Source organism: Camellia sinensis, chromosome 2 (assembly GCF_055761805.1).
Source record: "Camellia sinensis isolate YWXY chromosome 2, ASM5576180v1, whole genome shotgun sequence".
In the NCBI taxonomy this organism is placed as follows: Eukaryota; Viridiplantae; Streptophyta; class Magnoliopsida; order Ericales; family Theaceae; genus Camellia; species Camellia sinensis.
In genome coordinates, this window is record NC_138962.1 from 91,650,380 (window position 1) to 91,670,351 (window position 19,972).

At 42.3% G+C, this 19,972-nt stretch overlaps 1 protein-coding gene across 1 annotated transcript; it reads left to right on the forward strand.

The window, feature by feature from the left end:
• The first annotated feature begins 18,297 nt into the window (after window positions 1-18,297).
• On the forward strand, window positions 18,298-18,813 carry LOC114265087 (uncharacterized). The gene has a single exon (XM_082912198.1). It carries the CDS (start codon window positions 18,298-18,300, stop codon window positions 18,811-18,813), a length of 516 nt encoding a protein of 171 aa, XP_082768324.1.
• The last annotated feature ends 1,159 nt before the right edge of the window (window positions 18,814-19,972 follow it).

Here is a 19,972-nt window from a genome sequence, read left to right on the forward strand (position 1 = left end):
TGTACCATTGGATCCCCAGACCCATCAAAACGGTCAATATATGGCATTTTGAATCTGTCTAGGAGCCGAACGGCAGCCTTGGTGTGCCCATCCTCAATGTCGGGAATGGAGTTAAGGCCCTGTGCCTTTTTGAATTGCTTCTCAAGGTTCGCAATCTTCACTGCAGTGGGATTGAGCTCATTAACATCAAGGGAATAAAGCCTCTCATTAGGCTGCACCAGGGGTCTGAGCACCTAAGCTTGAGTCAACCTTTCTCGAGGATTCGGACACTGCAAATCTTCAACTGGCGGAAGTGGGTCAAAGTTTGGCTGGGGTCCCAAAGCTGGATGTGAGACAGATGCCCCAGATGGACGCTACATTTCAATACTGGTCTCAGCCTACATGGCAGTTCCCTAATTTAATGTTGCTATCACGGCCACAAATTCTTCCGAACCCTGTGCCATCATGGTCTGCTGAGTCTGAACAAAGGTGATGTGACTGGCGACTGACAGATCAGATGAACCAGTGAGCCCTGACTGGCCTTTCTTTGCCTTGCCTTAGCGAAAGAACACTGGTTGCCCTTGAATTGAATTTCTGACCTAACAAAGTCTATCAGCACTAGTCGAATGTGCCCGGGGGATATCGGAGCCTTCCGAAGCTATGGTTCCCAGACTACGCCAGCAAAATAGAAAACAGACAGCATCTCAGCCCGATTTCACCAAAATACATATGAGCATACTAGGATGACTGTGCCTCCTACAGAATTCTGCCCCAAAATTCTGCCTGTAAACTGATACCCTCAGGTAAAACTGATTTCCCAAATACTGATCCTGATGCCCGCAGGCCTGATACTCAAACTTGCAAACTGATACATGCACTCCCTGTAGAGATACACTCTAGAGCACATAGCAAACAAGTGAGAGCCAAAACACCCCTATGTTGGGGTAGGGTTTTCCTGTCCTATTTTGTCAGGAGCTAGGGTTTCATTACGCACGCAGCGGTTTTAAACAACCTACAATCGGGTAAGCCACCTGTCCTAGCTTGGAATGGTCACTATGGATTCCGAATATGCACTAGGTCGAATGGTCGAAAAGAGTACCCCGGTAAAACCAGGGTTTGTGCTCCCATACTGGCAGAGCCCATAACCGGTCAGCCTTATGGCATGCTTTGACAAAGCAAGCCTCCGGTAAACCGCTCAGGAATAGCAGATGGCAAACACGGTGTCCTAGGCGCACCAATGAACATGCAATGCATAGAAGCACATAAGTGTAGTCAAAACAGGATATCATGCGTTCGAGTCAAGTTCTCTAAAGTCCCCAGCAGAGTCGCCAGAAACTGTAGACGCGCCCGTGGGCCCCATGCTACAGTTCGGACTCGAATTGTCACGGTTCTTAATCTGAACCAAAGAGTCCAAATCCGGCAAATCGTTTTGAGAAAACAGATTTTTAGAAAAGAAATGCCAAACATGCACTGCTTTTCCAGATATAGAGTCGCCACCTAAATATTTTATTTTTGGGAAATTTAGGAAACCCTGACTCGGTGCCAAAGGCCACGTGTCCGTCATCACCAAAGTTGCCTCGGCTCGGGAACTTGGGTACGATTGGGGAAGGTTAGCTATGAGCACCCCCGCTCGCCCGGTCAAAGATCGGCCTCTACTAACCATGATATCTTGTTTTGAAAACATTATATGCTCTTATTCCGGTTATTAGCCTAGAATTACTATGTTATGCACACAACAAACAAGTATAGACCAAATCGCCTAAATTGGAACAAAACAATTCATGTCTGTTTTGAAAATGGTTTGCTACTCGCAAGTAGGCTAAAATGCAGATTTTGCCACCCTCAAGTGGGCTTTAGAAAAGATGGTTTTGCCACTATCTAGTGGGCTTAAAATTCGCATCCAATGCATTGTTCCAATTTAAGTAACCCAACCTTCACCCACAGGCATTCAGGCAGTTATAACACGTAAGCACGTAGCCTCATGGTAAGCATGTTGTCATGGCAAACACTCACACTCATGCAAGATGCTAAAGCATAAAAGCTTACCTAGTACTCCGAGCCAAAACAAAAGCTAGTTAGTAATCAATGCATGATCCTAGCTCATGTTAAGATGGCTAATGCAACACATACAAGATGCAACTACAATAGGCTCGGCAATTCTAAGATGGCATGTGATGATGTTAGAACTAACATGTATTCAACTTTGGAATTGAAATACAAATGCAGTTAGTATGATGCGCCGAGCCCGGTGCATGTAAGACAAATGTATGGATGCACGCATGCTATCATACTGTATACTAATTGAAACATGCCCTAGACTAACCATCGAAAGCTAGTAAATAAAAGGGAAGAAAGACGTGGGGTTGGGAGACATACACACACTCACGCACGCTTATTACACAATTGCCCTCGCTCGGAGGGTCCGAATAAATATTACAGTCTGAATAAATAATACTAAATTAATTATTACAGAATTTCTAATTAATTAATAAATTAAATGCAGAAAGAAGGTGGCCACAGCCCCGTCTCGGGATGCGTGAATGATGCGTGCTTGACTCGTCTCACCCGAAAACTCGTTGCCATAGCACTGTTGCCTCTGTTTACACTGCCCTGCTTCTCTAAAGACTGTGAAAGTCCCCAGAACCGCTCCTAGAGTGTTGTGGAATGTTACCGGCCAAAAGAATATGCTACCGGCCATGGGAATACTCTCATCGGCTAAATATTGTGCTCTCGGCCAAACATTCTTTGCCGGTCGGCACTCAACACTACCGGCCGGCCAAATCTTCCTGCTGAAACCTGCAGTTGATAGTAGCAGAGGGCAAGCAGTGTATGGCATGGAATTTTCAAGCAAATGTATGCTTTGACACACTCCCTATCATGTAATGAACTCCAGGGAGCATGGCCTTCGACCGTCGGGTCATCAATTGCACATTTCGATACGTGATGGCCTAAGAGGCCAAGTTAGCAAATCAATGTCAATGCATGCAACAAACAAATGAAAGCTTCACGCCCTATCATGTAGGGATCAAGGGCGTCAGCGACCGAGGATCGAGGCGCGTTACGTCACTTTGAGTACGAACGCACCTCATCTCTCGTGCTTGGTTTGACACCCCAAACCAAGCAAAATGTAATGCATGTATGCAATATGGCTCGAGTATGCAAAATGACTCAAGCTAGCAAAGCATGTCAAATGTAAACACCAACCAAACATGCAAATATGCAATTTGCTAAGCATGCAATGCTACAATGCTACCTAGATAGACAACTAGGCAAAATGATAATCATGTAATAATGCATTAACTACAAGGATGCAACAATCGTGCAATGTGATGATCATACTACAAGACACAAATGCATGGACTTACACTAGGATGGAGGAACCTCAGCCACACCCCAAAACAGTGGCCAAAGGTACTAAAATGATGGTGCCAACATGCAAGACAAGCATGCAAACCAACAGGCCTAAGACTAAGGCATAAAAGCCAACTTTCAAGCGCACTTAAAAGAAGACAAACATGGACATTAGACCAACAAAATAAGAGCTATGGCATGTTAGAATGAGCCCCAAAACCCACTTAGATGGCATCCCAAATGTCTAAACATGGTGGCAAACACAATGACCAACTCTTGAGGCACAAAACTACAACACTTCAAAGCATTGAAAGAGAGCCAAATGCAAGTGTAAGACCACATTACATGGACTGAAATATGATCTCAAATGATGCCAAATTACGGGAATAAGCCAAGTAAAGCATGCTAGTGACCCACACACCCAAGGCTCTCAAGCCAAAATGCATGGTGGCTGTATCAAACATGGAAAATATGACCAAATCAGTACCAAATAGTCCTTAATCATGGCAAAACATGACCTAAAGCTTCATAAAGCTGAGCCAAAACATGCAAGCAAGATGGTCCAAAGGCAATATGCATTTCTAAGCAAAATAGAGGAATACAAGGCAAGTGTATTATGCATGCAAGGGGTCAACAAACCAACATAGGACAGAGGTAAAACATGCTAAATAAACACCAAATAACCTCTGAAATAAAGCCAAACAAAGCTAGGCATGCATGCTACCTTTATAAGCCTTAAACACAAGCTAAAGAGACACAAATGGAGAGGGGTGTCCCTCCCCTATGCAAGACCTCAAAACCCCTTCACCACCACTGAAAATCCCATGGATTTCAGTGGTGATAAGGCCAATACACAAAAGTTCCAAGGCTTAACAAAGAAGGCTCAAAATGAGGCCAAACAAGGCCTAAGAGGGGGTGGACGACCCCCAACACCAAAATGGCCTAATGAAACATATTAAGCATGAAAATATGAAACTTTTTTCAGTTTATATCTAAGCTTAAATCATCTTTCAAGTATGGCTAAGATATGGATCAAAATAAAGCCTTAAAAGGGGAATGAAGCATACAAGGGTGTAGATGACCTCTAACAGAAAAATGTCCTCAAACAAACTTCAAGAGGAGCTCAAAATAAGACCTTTTACAGTTTATGATAAAGCTCTAAAATGCTTGCAAGTATGGCTAAGCTATGAAGCAAGATAAGCCTTAAAAAGGGAGATGAGTGTGTTACCCTTGTCGCGAAGAACTCCAGCAGCCTTGGGTCCCAAAAACCAGTCCCTTAGCCTCTGAAAACAAGCTCCAAGATGCTTGGATGGATGATGGAGAGGTTAGGTTATGAGGTGTGGGGTAATGGAGCCAAGAACCTTACACTTTGAAGCTAAAATGGAGGAGATATAGAGGGACAAAGAGGGATATATGTGTATGTTCCCTAACCTAGTTCTGAACCTGGTATATGGAGAGGGAAGCCTTCCTTTATAGAGCCAAGAGAATAAAGCTTCTCTTCGAAGCTTCAAACCAAGAGCAAAGATCCTTCATACACGTGTATGGAGGATCCAGCATGTGCCCTCCAGCTGGGACAGATGGCATCCATTCAATCTGTAGAATACACCGGAAGGTCGTCGGCTAGCAAAATTGGTCAGCTGGCTACTTTAACTGGTTGGTCGGCCTTCTATTTGGTCGGTCGGCCATCTGTTCTGGTCAGTCGGCCATCTGTTCTGGTCGGTCGGCAAGAAAAATCTGCTCTGCAGGTCCAACTTCAAACGGGTATAACTCCTTCATGTGAACTCCTTTTCAGGTCATTCTTGTGTCCAAATTGAAACCCCAGAAGTAATCTTGCCAATGGAACCAGCCTTGAATCAAAATTCCAACTGTGAAAAAAGTTATGCTTGTTTTGGTAAAGGTTGCTCAGCTTCGGTCCAACCGGGATGATGCCCAACTTCAACCAATCATATCTCCCCCATCCGGACTTGGCTTTAGGAGATTCTTGAGTGAAAAACGAAGCCCCAAAAGTATTATTTCCGACAGTGGTGGCCTCATGGCTTAACTTAGAGTGCATAGACAGATAAACCTGATTTAGCGAGGACTGCTCGACTCTCTTTTCGAGATTCATGCCCAACTTCTTTCTCAACTAAGTTTCTTCTCTCCACTCCTCTTTTCTTCAACTCCGAACCTTCGAAGAAGGTGTTTTGAAAGATTTTTCAAAGACTTCATCTCTCTTCCCTTCATTTCCACTTTGTCCTTACTCAGTTTACCGAAAAGCGCATCATTTGACAAAATGTGAGCCTCGGAACATCGTAGGAACTTTATTTCAAAAATATTTTGAAAGAGAGGATTTTAAGATGCAAATTCTTTTGGTCCAACAATGGGGTGTGAGGTTTGGATTTGACGCTCTCCTTGCCAAAGAAACCGTCCTTTTGCATAGCATAGCCTGCACATCTTTCACTCCCAAAGAAAACCATCAGTAACGCCCAAGTCTTAAGGGCGGTCAAAAATGGGGTGTCTACAGATGGGCCTAAGGCCGTTCTGTATTTTGTTAGGCCTAAGGCCATTTTACTACTAGAATGGGCCTAAGGCCGTTTTGTACTACGATGGGCCTAAGGCCGTTCTGTATTCTATTGGTCCTAAGGCCGTTCTGTCTTATGTGGGCCCAAGGCCATTCAGTAAAGGAAAAGCGAGTGAAATTATGATTTGTGAATATGCACTGTTGACCTACGTTCATACTTTTTAATTTATTTGTACTACTATCATTCATTGAGCCTTGCTCACTCTACTTTCCTGAATGTTTTGTAGGTAACCAACTTGCGGGTCAACCCTAGGTCTGCCCAGAAGCCTGTAGCTGAACCCGTTTTGCTGCGTCGCCCAAAGTGACTCTTTTGTTATATTTTGGAAAATCCCTATGATGGCATGTTTTATTATAATTTTTGGGAACAATAGATATGTATATAGATATTGTTATTACTTAACTTTCGAGTTGATCCCCTTTTGCATTCTGTAATGGGAATGGTATATGGAGCGTTATGTATGTATGGTAATGCAACATGATCGTGGCATCTAGACACAGCTCAATGAATGTTTATTCTTCTATTATTTTGCTTCCGTCCAGGCCCTAAGATTGAGAAACGTTTAAAATGACTAAGTTAAGGCCTGGAGTCAGGCCGGGCATGTCCAAACTTTTAGGGGCTGGTTTGGGTCGTGACAACGATACTGCTGTTGAAGTCTCCCAAATGGTCTCACAAACTGTTACTGGCCCCCATATGACCTTCCATTCTGTTGATGGCCATTATGTGGTGCACCAAATTGTTGTTGCTAGCCAATATATGGCCTAGTGAATACCTTGGGATTTCCATAGAGATTAGGACCCTTTTATTGTTTGAGCATAGCCCTTACATTACTTGACCCACCAAAGCATGGATGAACAGGAGCCCCTTGGAACAAGAATGGAGCATCATCCTTACCATGGTTCTCTGTAGGACCAAATATCCCTAGATCTGTCCCATCATAGAATAAACAATCATTGTCAAAAATCTACAAATCACCACTACCTATGCTGTTTAACCTCAGGCCAACATTCTTTCCAATTTTTTGAATTCCATCAATCACAATGCAAAATCAAGTGCATGAAAAAAGAAAATAATCCATATTTATATTCTTTAATAATTTTTTCCCAGTTTTCTCAACAACCAAACTATAGCGATCCCGGGTTTACCCTTGTTGTACAGTGATCCGGACATGTGTCCGTGGATGTTGGTATTTGGTTATCATCGTGTTTACATTCCTTTTTCTTCATATTTGAGTTATGGGATGTGTTGGGTGGGTTTGTTTCAGGTTGGTTGAGTTTAGAAACCAAAACTAGTTGCCCAGATTTTTGGCCTGTCCGCTCGAGCGGAGGTATTGGCGCTCGAGCGGGGAATACACCCATCCAGTATTTGTTGTGCAGTGTTGTACGCTCGAGCGTAGGGTTGGGAGCTCGAGCGGAGGTCTGGTTCTGCAAAAGTGCTGAGCGAGTGCATTCTGCGCTCGAGCGGGAGGTTGGCCGCTCGAGCGTAAGTCTGTGAGTGGCCGCTCGAGCGGGGTGTTTTACGCTCGAGCGGGAGACTGGGTTAAAGTTCCGAAATTGTGACTTTTCAAATCACTTTTTGCTTTCTCTTCTCTCTCTTACTTTTCCAAAAAGCCATTTTCAGAGCTTCTCACTCTAAATCGGCCCTTCTCTCTTAGATTTGATCTAGTAAGGATCGTTTACTCACCTTTTGTCTTCACAAAAGTTGTGTTGATCGTCGAGAGCTTCCTTTTGATCTGAAAATTTCGAGGTTTGGAGCATTTTGGTTTTGGTCTTCATCTCCTTTGGGGCTCCGGGTTTGAGGTAGGGATAACCTACTCCTCTCTATGGGTTTTGTCTTTAAATTTTGGTATTTTGAGATGTTGGGCTTTTGTGTAATTTTTTACAAAGGTTGGGGTTTTATTCATAATAAACCTAGATGCATGTTTGGCATAGAAAAATGGAATGATTGTTGAATCATTGATGAAAATGGGACCTAAGGGTTGAAATGTTAATTATGGGAATTGACCTAACTACATTGTTTAATTAATTGGGATAATTAATTGGTGAGAAAAGAGGAAATGAAATGTTGATTGAATATCCATTTGTGCATTTATTTTCTGTTTTAGAAATAACTGCTTTGGGCTATCGGTGGAGGATAGTCGAGATTGTTGTAGACAATGCATGATGATTAGGTAAACGGAAACTAATCAATGGAATGTGTCATGGAACTTGACGGTTGATAGAATACATTAATTGTGTGTATTGTGTGATTGTATATAGAACAAATGTGTTTATATACGTTATGTGTAGAGGAGGAGATAGGGGATGTACTCCGCGGTTTAGGGGAAGATAGGGGATGTACCTCTAAACCGGATAGGTATTGGGAGGAGATAGGGGATGAACTCCGTAGACAGAGCTCATATGCTTGTCTAGAGAAGTGAAGATAGAGCTCATATGCTTATCTTTGTGAAGTGTGGATACAGCTTGTATGCTTATCTGTGGATATTGTTGATATACATATCTGTTGTGAAGTGTGGATACAGCTTGTATGCTTATCTGTGGATACTGTTGATATACATATCTGTTGAGAATGTGGATATAGCTTTTATGCTTATCTGAATGTGAGATATTGTTTTTATACATATCTGTGGAAATGATAATAGAGCTAGCATGCTTATTTGTTGAAAAAGGGAAAATGAAAAGTAATTGGGACTTGTAAGTCGTGACATAAATATGTAATTTATGTGATTGTATCAGTGTTGACCAACTATCAATTGCTAACGTTTTAGTCATTGTCCATGGTTGGTTTAGTGTATTTCTACTGGGCTGTGGCTCACCCTATATGGGAATATCATTTTCAGGTACAGGAAGCATGCCACCTCCAAGGACATAGCTGGGAGGTTTGTGGCGGGCATAGTTTTGTCGTTTTACTTTGATGTATTACATGTAATTTCAAGCCAAGGGCTTAATGTGTAAACGAGTTAGAACTCTTTGTTGTAACCAAGTGTTAACTTGGAAAGCTGTAAGCCCGTAGGGCATTTTGTTATGAGATTAAACATGTAATACTTATGTCTTGGAATTCTAATGAATGAAAGGAATGCGGATAGTTTAAATGTAAATTCATGTCTTATCTGATGGGTTTATTGATATTATTTTGAGGACGTTACAACTTGGTATCAGAGCGTACCGGGTTCGAATACTTTGGGTACGTGGGAAGTGATTAGGATCACAATGGGTTTGTCTCGCTTGATAGAGACTTAGATGTAGTATCATATGCTATGTGCTCAATTGATAACATGCTTATGTGACTATGTGGGTATGGGATTTAATTTCTAGGATGTTGATTGGATCCTTGAGTTTCTGGGAGTCTTGTTGGAAAAGCACTTGATCAATGCTGTTTCTAACCGGAACTCTAGTAACGCCTCGGGACTATCATTATCCGGAAATGAAGTTCGTAAGTGCTTATGTGTTTATGTGCTTATGTGGAGTGAATTACAGTTGTCCATGCATTAGGACGTGAGTGTTTAGTTTCGGCACATTTATGAATGTGCTAACGTTCTGTGTTGCCTTTATTAGGATGTCAGGACGAGGAAGAGGTGCTAGGCGTGGTAGACCTGCGAGGCAGGAAGTACCATTACCGGGTGAGATTCCGGCAGTGCAGGAGGGAGTTGGGCAGGCCAATGTGGCCGAGCCAGTAGGTCAACAGGCTATGGGTGCCTTGGCCAGAGAGATAGCAGGAGCTTTAGGTATTCTTAGAGCTGGGAATCAGGCAGCTGAGGCAGGGCCTTCCTTCTTGAAGAGGGAGTTCTTTCGGTGTAATCCGGACGAGTTTATCGGGGATCCTAAAGAGCCGCTTAAAGCAGATGAATGGCTCGAACAGACAACGAAGACGTTTGAGATGCTTGGCATCGAGGACGGAGCACTGAAAGTGACCTTGGCATCCTTCCAGCTGAAGGGAGATGCGGGTCAATGGTGGAAATACGAGAAGGCTCGTGTTGGTGGTACTTGGGAGGCGTTTGTGAATGCTTTTCAGGAGAGGTTTTTATCAGCAGCAGCTAGGGAGAAGTTGAGGGATCAGTTTAGTCGGCTTAATCAGCAGGGCTTGTCAGTGGCCGAGTTTGAGGCTACTTTTACCAGTCTGTCTAGGTTTGCACCTGAACTGGTGGCGTCTGAGGAACGCCGTTGCTATGAGTTTGAGCGGAAGTTGAGGCGGGGCCTCAAGTTGAGAATTGGTGGGTCTTATATTCGAGAGTATAGACACCTAGTGGATGCTGCAGCTCATATGGAGCTTATGATGCAGGAGGAGGATGAGAGTCAGAGAGGCTCCAAGAGGAGCCAGGATAGTCAGAGTGATGGCAGGAGGCAGAGGGGTTCTAACCCTCAGCAGTCGCAGGGTGGTGTTGCTAGATCGACCTTCCCTGTGCCAAGTGCAGGCTCCGGGAGAGGTGGTCAGGGGGATTTCACCTGTTACAAGTGTGGCCAGCTGGGTCACAAGGTATCTGTTTGCCCGCAGAAGGGTGGGGGTCAGAAAGCTGCTTCTTCTTCAGCTAGACCGCAGAGTCAGAGTTTGGGCAGGGGGCAGCTCTTGACTTGTTATCAGTGTGGACAACCTGGGCACATGAAGAGGTTTTGCCCACAGTTGAGTGCCACTTCGGGAGCGTCTGGTTCTAGGCAGACGCAGGGTTTTCAGCCAGCTCAGTCTGTGCAGGCCTCGAGGGCCAATCCGGGAGTTTCGTCATCCCAGTCTGTGCAGCAGTCTTTTGCTCCGAGAGGTGAGCAGGTAGACCAGGGGCCTACGGGGCGCGTGTATGCTGTTACCGCGCAGGACTTAGTACCGGCTCCATCAGTAGTGAGAGGTACTTTTCTGTTTTGCAACTCAGTTGCTAATGTGTTGATAGACACGGGTGCATCTCATTCTTTTGTATCTGCTGCATTTGCATCTGTTTTGGAATTGGAGTTAGCACAGTTAGCATCTCCTATTTGTGTGGTATCGCCTTTGGTTGGTGAGTTAATTCTGAAACAGGGTGTTAGAGGATGTGATATAAAGGTCGCCGACTATAGGCTTCCTTTTCCGTTTGTTGTCATGCCCATGAAGGGTTTTGATGTTATTTTGGGTATGGACTGGTTATCGTCATACCGGGCTGTTATTGATTGCTACCGCCAGAGGGTTACATTGTGTACCTTGAGCGGGGAGTGGTTCCATTTCTTGGGAGACCGGGTTGGTAGTGTTTTGCCACCGGGGTATGATTCGCGAGGGCGAAGTGAGCTTAGTAGTCTACTTGCTAGCTTTGAGAGTGGTGAGCGTGGTGAGACCCAGCATGTATTACCGAGGGTGGTTTGTGAGTATTCGGATGTCTTTCCCGAAGATCTTGTTAGTTTGCCACCTCATCGAGAGATAGAGTTCTCTATTGATTTAGTGCCTGGTACGGCGCCGATTTCTATGGCACCTTACCGTTTTGCTCCAGCAGAGTTGGTTGAGTTGAAAGTTCAGCTCCAGGAATTGCTAGATAAGGGCTTTGTTCGCCCTAGTGTTTCGCCGTGGGGAGCACCGGCCCTCTTTGTTAAAAAGAAAGATGGTGCCTTGAGATTGTGTATAGACTACCGGAAGTTGAATCGGGCTACGGTTAAGAATAAGTACCCTATGCCCCGTATAGATGATTTGTTTGACCAGTTGAAGGGTTCCCGTTGTTTCTCTAAGATAGACTTGAGATCGGGTTACCATCAGTTGAGGGTCAGGGAGGAAGATATTCCTAAGACGGCATTCCGTACGCGGTATGGCCATTATGAGTTTTTGGTGATGCCATTCGGGCTTACCAATGCACCGGCAGTCTTTATGGACTTGATGAACCGGATTTTCCGGGAGTTCTTAGACCGATTTGTGGTTGTTTTCGTGGACGATATCCTTATCTATTCGTCTTCTGAGGAGGAGCACGAGGCACACTTGAGAGTGGTGCTTGAGTTACTTAGAGCCCATAGGCTGTATGCCAAGTTTGGGAAGTGTGAGTTCTGGCTGAGGGAAGTCAAATTCTTAGGCCACGTGGTATCCGGGGAAGGGGTGTCTGTTGATACATCCAAGGTTGAGGCAGTGCAAGATTGGGCACAGCCTAAGAGTGTGTTTGAGATCCGCAGTTTTCTGGGATTGGCTGGGTATTATCGTCGGTTTGTGAAAGATTTCTCCAGGTTAGCGTCACCGTTGACTAGACTGACTCAGAAAGGAGTCAAGTTTGTGTGGAGTGAGACTTGTGAAAAGTCGTTCCAAGAGTTGAAAGTTAGATTGACCACCGCTCCGGTGTTGATTATTCCGGAGAGAGGGTTGGGTTATGCGGTTTATTGTGATGCTTCACGAGAGGGTTTGGGTTGTGTGTTGATGCAAGAGGGAAAAGTGGTAGCTTATGGCTCACGTCAGTTGAAAATACACGAGAAGAATTACCCCACACACGACCTAGAGTTAGCAGCTGTGATCTTTGCCTTGAAAATCTGGAGGCACTACCTTTATGGTGAGAGGTTCGAGGTATTCTCGGATCATAAGAGTTTGAAGTATCTGTTTACACAGAGAGACTTGAATCTGAGGCAAAGGAGATGGATGGAGTTCATCGAGGATTATGATTTTGAGTTGCATTATCATCCGGGAAAGGCCAATGTTGTGGCCGATGCCCTTAGTAGGAAAACCATTAGTGATGTAGCTTGTATAGCCATCCGGGAATGGGAGATGTTGGGAGCACTTGGCGAGTTTGATTTGCTACTGGGCGAATCTGTTGAGGCTGCGGCCTTGTTTTCTGTCGTTGTGCAGCCTACACTTGTGATTAAAGTGTTAGAGGCACAGAGAGGTGACCTTGAGGTAGAATCCCTCCGAGAGAAGATCTCCAGTGGGAAAGTTGAGAAGGGTTTGGCGGTGTATCCCGACCTGAGTGTGAGATACCGAGACCGTTTGTTTGTACCGGAGTCTTGCCGAGAGGAAGTACTCCGAGAGTTTCACCATTCGCGCCTTGCGGTGCATCCGGGAGGTACTAAGATGTATCAGGATTTGGGTCGCCAGTTTTGGTGGCGGGGTATGAAAAGAGATGTGGCTGTTTTCGTATCGAAGTGCCTTACTTGCCAGCAGGTGAAGGCCGAGCATCAGAGGCCAGCGGGTTTGTTGCAACCCTTGCCTATTGCCGAGTGGAAGTGGGAACATGTCACTATGGACTTCGTTGTAGGTCTTCCGAGGACTCAGCGGGGTAGTGATGCTATTTGGGTGGTTGTAGACCGGTTGACTAAGTCGGCGCACTTTATTCCTATGCGCGTGAGAGATTCGGTAGATCATCTTGCCGATGCGTATGTTCGGGACGTAGTGCGATTGCATGGGGTCCTAGTGACGATCGTCTCAGATAGAGATCCTCGTTTTACTGCTAGGTTGTGGCAGAGTTTGCAGAGTGCGTTGGGCACTAAGTTGACCTTTAGTACGGCTTATCATCCTCAGACTGACGGGCAGTCCGAGCGTACTATTCAGATCCTCGAGGATATGCTTCGGGGTTGTGTCCTGGATTTCAGTGGGACGTGGGAGAGGCACTTGCCATTGGTAGAGTTTGCCTACAACAACAGTTTTCAGTCTAGCATCGGTATGGCACCGTTTGAGGCCTTGTATGGCCGACCGTGTAGGTCTCCAGTTTGTTGGGCCGAGGTGGGTGATGCACCTTTGTTGGGTCCGGAGTTGGTTAGGGAGACGACGGAGAAAGTTGAGCTTATCCGTAGGAGGCTTGTTACAGCCCAGAGTCGACAAAAGAGTTATGCCGATCGTAGGAGGAGGCCTTTGGCGTTTGAGGTAGGTGATCATGTCTTTCTGAAGATATCACCTAGGCGAGGTCTGATGAGGTTTGGGAAGAGTGGGAAGTTATCCCCTCGGTTTATTGGTCCTTTTGAGATCCTTGAAAGGATAGGTGAGGTTGCTTATCGGTTAGCCTTACCGCCGCAGTTGTCCGGAGTGCATGACGTGTTTCATGTGAGTATGCTTCGGAAGTATGAGCCAGATCCATCACATGTGTTGGATTGGACAGATTTAGAGGTGGATGAAGATGCCTCGTATGAGGAGAGACCGGTTCGGGTCTTGGATAGGCGGGATCAGATCCTGCGTGGCAAGACCATTCCTTTGGTGAAAGTCTTGTGGAAACATCACGGAGTGGAGGAAGCCACTTGGGAACGTGAGTTGGGAGTCCGAGAAAAATATCCGGACTTGTTTGTTAATATGTGATCTTGTTGTTAAATTTTGCATTTTGTTGAACTTAAGAGCTTTTATATATGTCTTAAGTTGTGAAACATTGAAAATGTTTGGGTTATTGGAAGTATGTTTTGGGAACTTGCCTTATATGGAAGTTGATTGTAACATGGTATATGTTGAATATATTGTTGAAATTGGAAAGATAGTGCATAATGTTGATGCATGTTGAAAGTACATATGTTGTTTACATATTGTGAAAAGCCTCTTGTTAAAGGGAGGGGGTGACCGGTAATGGGTCGAATTGTTAAATGTTAAAATATAACATTGTTTAAAAAAAAAAACTTGTTTTTGAGAAACTTATGCTTAATTTCGGGGACGAAATTCTTTAAGGGGGGGAGGTTATAGCGATCCCGGGTTTACCCTTGTTGTACAGTGATCCGGACATGTGTCCGTGGATGTTGGTATTTGGTTATCATCGTGTTTACATTCCTTTTTCTTCATATTTGAGTTATGGGATGTGTTGGGTGGGTTTGTTTCAGGTTGGTTGAGTTTAGAAACCAAAACTAGTTGCCCAGATTTTTGGCCTGTCCGCTCGAGCGGAGGTATTGGCGCTCGAGCGGGGAATACACCCATCCAGTATTTGTTGTGCAGTGTTGTACGCTCGAGCGTAGGGTTGGGAGCTCGAGCGGAGGTCTGGTTCTGCAAAAGTGCTGAGCGAGTGCATTCTGCGCTCGAGCGGGAGGTTGGCCGCTCGAGCGTAAGTCTGTGAGTTGCCGCTCGAGCGGGGTGTTTTACGCTCGAGCGGGAGACTGGGTTAAAGTTCCGAAATTGTGACTTTTCAAATCACTTTTTGCTTTCTCTTCTCTCTCTTACTTTTCCAAAAAGCCATTTTCAGAGCTTCTCACTCTAAATCGGCCCTTCTCTCTTAGATTTGATCTAGTAAGGATCGTTTACTCACCTTTTGTCTTCACAAAAGTTGTGTTGATCGTCGAGAGCTTCCTTTTGATTTGAAAATTTCGAGGTTTGGAGCATTTTGGTTTTGGTCTTCATCTCCTTTGGGGCTCCGGGTTTGAGGTAGGGATAACCTACTCCTCTCTATGGGTTTTGTCTTTAAATTTTGGTATTTTGAGATGTTGGGCTTTTGTGTAATTTTTTACAAAGGTTGGGGTTTTATTCATAATAAACCTAGATGCATGTTTGGCATAGAAAAATGGAATGATTGTTGAATCATTGATGAAAATGGGACCTAAGGGTTGAAATGTTAATTATGGGAATTGACCTAATTACATTGTTTAATTAATTGGGATAATTAATTGGTGAGAAAAGAGGAAATGAAATGTTGATTGAATATCCATTTGTGCATTTATTTTCTGTTTTAGAAATAACTGCTTTGGGCTATCGGTGGAGGATAGTCGAGATTGTTGTAGACAATGCATGATGATTAGGTAAACGGAAACTAATCAATGGAATGTGTCATGGAACTTGACGGTTGATAGAATACATTAATTGTGTGTATTGTGTGATTGTATATAGAACAAATGTGTTTATATACGTTATGTGTAGAGGAGGAGATAGGGGATGTACTCCGCGGTTTAGGGGAAGATAGGGGATGTACCTCTAAACCGGATAGGTATTGGGAGGAGATAGGGGATGAACTCCGTAGACAGAGCTCATATGCTTGTCTAGAGAAGTGAAGATAGAGCTCATATGCTTATCTTTGTGAAGTGTGGATACAGCTTGTATGCTTATCTGTGGATATTGTTGATATACATATCTGTTGTGAAGTGTGGATACAGCTTGTATGCTTATCTGTGGATACTGTTGATATACATATCTGTTGAGAATGTGGATATAGCTTTTATGCTTATCTGAATGTGAGATATTGTTTTTATACATATCTGTGGAAATGATAATAGAGCTAGCATGCTTATTTGTTGAAAAAGGGAAAATGAAAAGTAATTGGGACTTGTAAGTCGTGACATAAATATGTAATTTATGTGATTGTATCAGTGTTGACCAACTATCAATTGCTAACGTTTTAGTCATTGTCCATGGTTGGTTTAGTGTATTTCTACTGGGCTGTGGCTCACCCTATATGGGAATATCATTTTCAGGTACAGGAAGCATGCCACCTCCAAGGACATAGCTGGGAGGTTTGTGGCGGGCATAGTTTTGTCGTTTTACTTTGATGTATTACATGTAATTTCAAGCCAAGGGCTTAATGTGTAAACGAGTTAGAACTCTTTGTTGTAACCAAGTGTTAACTTGGAAAGCTGTAAGCCCGTAGGGCATTTTGTTATGAGATTAAACATGTAATACTTATGTCTTGGAATTCTAATGAATGAAAGGAATGCGGATAGTTTAAATGTAAATTCATGTCTTATCTGATGGGTTTATTGATATTATTTTGAGGACGTTACACAAACAAAGGACCGAAAGCATAATCTAGAGTTTGGAGATTGTAAAACAAAGGACCGAAAGCACTAACCTTTGATCGATGGAGATAAAGAGTTCCAAATCCATAGAGATAAATCACAAATAGAACACCACCACTCAAATAAATCATAAAGCTGAAGCAAATTTTGAAGGATTCGATTGGTTTTTTTGAGATTGTAGATAGCGGTGCTCAAAATTGAACTTCAAAATCGCAATCACTTTGAGATGAATCACTGAGCTGAAGAAGAATCGAGACAGAGAATTTCATATTAATTCGATACTCATGGACCAGAGAGAAAGAGAGAGCAAGAGAATGAGAGATTTGAGTGAGTGATAGATTCGAACTTCATACTATAGATGGAAGTGGGTTTTCAAATAAAGGTTTGGAGAGACGAAATAGGGTTTGTAGAGAGACAGGATTTGGAGGCGTTTCCAAGCGTCTTTTATTCATAAAACGGGACCGTTTTGATTAATAACAAATGCGACGTTCAAAAAAAGCCGTTAATTATTAGAAAAAAAGTGACATTTATTAAAACACCATTAATTAAACACCGTGACATTTCCAATTTCCTATAGTGTAATGAGAACTTAGGTGATTAAGGATGTCAATGTGGTTGAATTATGAGAAATATAAAGAAATAAAATAAATATTTTAAATATATATTGATATATAAAAGTAAATATATGATAAATATTTATAACTGATACAAAGTATTATGTAGCATTGCCCCGTGATTGTTGAGAAACTTGAGGTTCAATTTATTTATTTTTTTAAAAGGAAGGTAACAATCTGCCTCATCAAATTCCCTACAAGTTTGAAATGGAAAAATAGATGACTCCTAATATAATATTTAATTTAAATCATATCCATTTTTAATGCTATCATTGACCTAGTGATGTGACATGGCAAATACTAAATCAAGGCAATAACATCCCCAAATCACTAGTTTCAACACAAATTAATATAGCAACCAGTGTACATCCCAAAATGCAGACTCATCAAGACTATGCTCCAATAATTCCTAGTTTAAGGTAGGTTAGAATTTTTCTCCCGAATCTTAGTCAAATACATATGAACTAATTTGTGCCTACTTTTTAACACTAGAAATAAGTTAAACTTTGAGGATGTGTTTAGATCTTAAATTTAAAGAGAAAAAAAAAATTCCTTTTTAATTTTTTATTTTTACACTACACAAATGCTTACTCAAATTTAAATTTAAACACTATCTTAATGGATTTGGATTCAAAACTGAAAGTCCTACAAGAAATGAGAATAGTTTGCTAATTGAAGAGAGACTCTTACCTAATAATTTGAGATGTTCTAGAGCCATATGTATGGGGACAATTTACACCTCAAAACTTTCAGGAGGATAGTGCTTCTTTTTTACATTGGATTATTAAGAAAGTTGTAACTCTAGCCAAGTAATTTATGGAAAAATTGTTCAATAGGCAAGAGAGATAAAGGATTCTAATGCTTGTGAAATCAAGTTATTTTATTTTATTTTTAATTCCATGAAGCAATGTCATCTGCGTGACTATGGGCTTCATTATTTACAAAAGAAATTATAGGAATCAGTTGAAATGGTGTCCTAATTCAAACTTTATTAGATAAATTAATCTATGGTTAAAAACTTCAAAAATAAAATATGACAAGTGCTACTCATCACTCATCAGCAGTTTAAAATCTTGTTTCTCCAAAAGCATATTCTAGGTCGACGTATTTTCAAGTTATGGGATTTATCTACAAGGATGGATAGAAGGCTGTTCCAGGCTTTGTTGGACAAGAAATGTCGAAAAATTTATGAAATTGATCGAAGATAATCCTCGTTTTCTCTACACTTCCGCGTTAGAAAATGAAGAAACTCCTTTACATATTGCTTCTATGGTTGGTCACTTTAATCTTGTGACAGGGATTATGAAATTGAGGAAAGAATTTTCCCAAGAACTCAACGAAGACGGTTTGAGTCCATTGCATATTGCCTCAACTAATGGGCATGTTGAGATTGTGAAGGAGCTTTTGAAAGCAGATCACAAACTCTGCCTAGTTAAAGGAAGAGAAAGAAGAATTCCCCTTCACTATGCAACAATCAAAGGCAGGGTTGATGTGATAAGAGAACTGATTTTAGCTAGTACAGATTCTGTAGTAGACGTGGCAGCCCGAGGAGAGAAAGTTCTTCACTTGGCTGTGAAGAACAACCAATTTGAAGCCTTCAAAGACATGGTGGAACATCTTAAGAAATTCAACAAAGAGGATGTCTTAAATAGGAAGGATGACCAAGGGAACACTTTCTTGCACCTTGCAGTTTCAAAAAAATAGTACGAGGTATATCCGGTCTACCTATGTTATTTCTCACGTTTTCATTTTGAGAAATGTTACATAGAAAAAATTATGAAAAAGTTACCCTTTTGTCTATTCTGTGACTTTCTTGTTTAAAATTTTGTTTTTGTCCATACAATTTCAATTTGGTTTTTCTATCTTTGCTTCTAACCAGGAAAAAAATTGAGAAGGAAAATTATGAGGTAGCTGAGATCCTTTTCCCACCCCTCCCCCAAATCTTTATACCCTTGCACTCCCAGTTACACAATCGTGCCTTGATATTCCTGCGTTTCATGACTCTCACCACATCATACAATTTGGATTGTATTGGACATAAGGGGATGGGATTCTAAGGAGAGAAGATCCCTAACCCCTACTCCTATGTAACTTCTCTTGGTTTGTTTGTTTGTTTTGTTTTGTTTTGTTTTTTTTTTGTCTATTTTTTTTTTTTTTTGTTTTTTCGAACAAGTGATATTGAAAATTGTGAGCAAGTGATTGACTTGGTGCTGAAGAAAAATGCTATCTCTAATGGGGCATTAGAGATCAATTCCTTGAACAAGAAAGGTCTCATAGCTCTTGATGTTTTTCCCTTTTTCCAAAGCGAAGCAGACATTAGAGAAATCAAGGAGATCCTTAGGCAAGTCGGAGCTATGATAGCAAAAGAGTTGCACTCTTTAACACAACCTGGAATGAATCAAAATCAAGATGTTGTTGCAATTAACCTTTCAAGTGATTGTAGACACCCTATTTTTGACCGCCCTTAAGACTTGGGCACTACTGATGGTTTACTTGGTGGAGAAATGTGTGCAGGGCAAAAGTTCAGTTTCTTCGGCAAGGAGAGAGACAAATTTCAACTTCATACCCCTTTTGGACCAAAACAATCTTGATCAAAAGATATTAGACCTTCAAACCCTCTCTTTCAAAAGTTTTTGAAAATAAAGTTTCTACGACGTTCCGACACTCGCATTTTGTTAAATGTCGCGCTTTTCGATAAACTGAGCAAGGACAAAGTGGAAATGAATGAAAGAGAGATGAAATCTTTGAAAAATCTTTCAAAACACTTTGTTGAGGAGTTTGGCGTTGAAGAAAAGAGGAAAGGAGAGAAGAAAACTAGTTTGGGAGAAGTTCGGCATGAATCCGGGTAGGACCAAAACTGCGC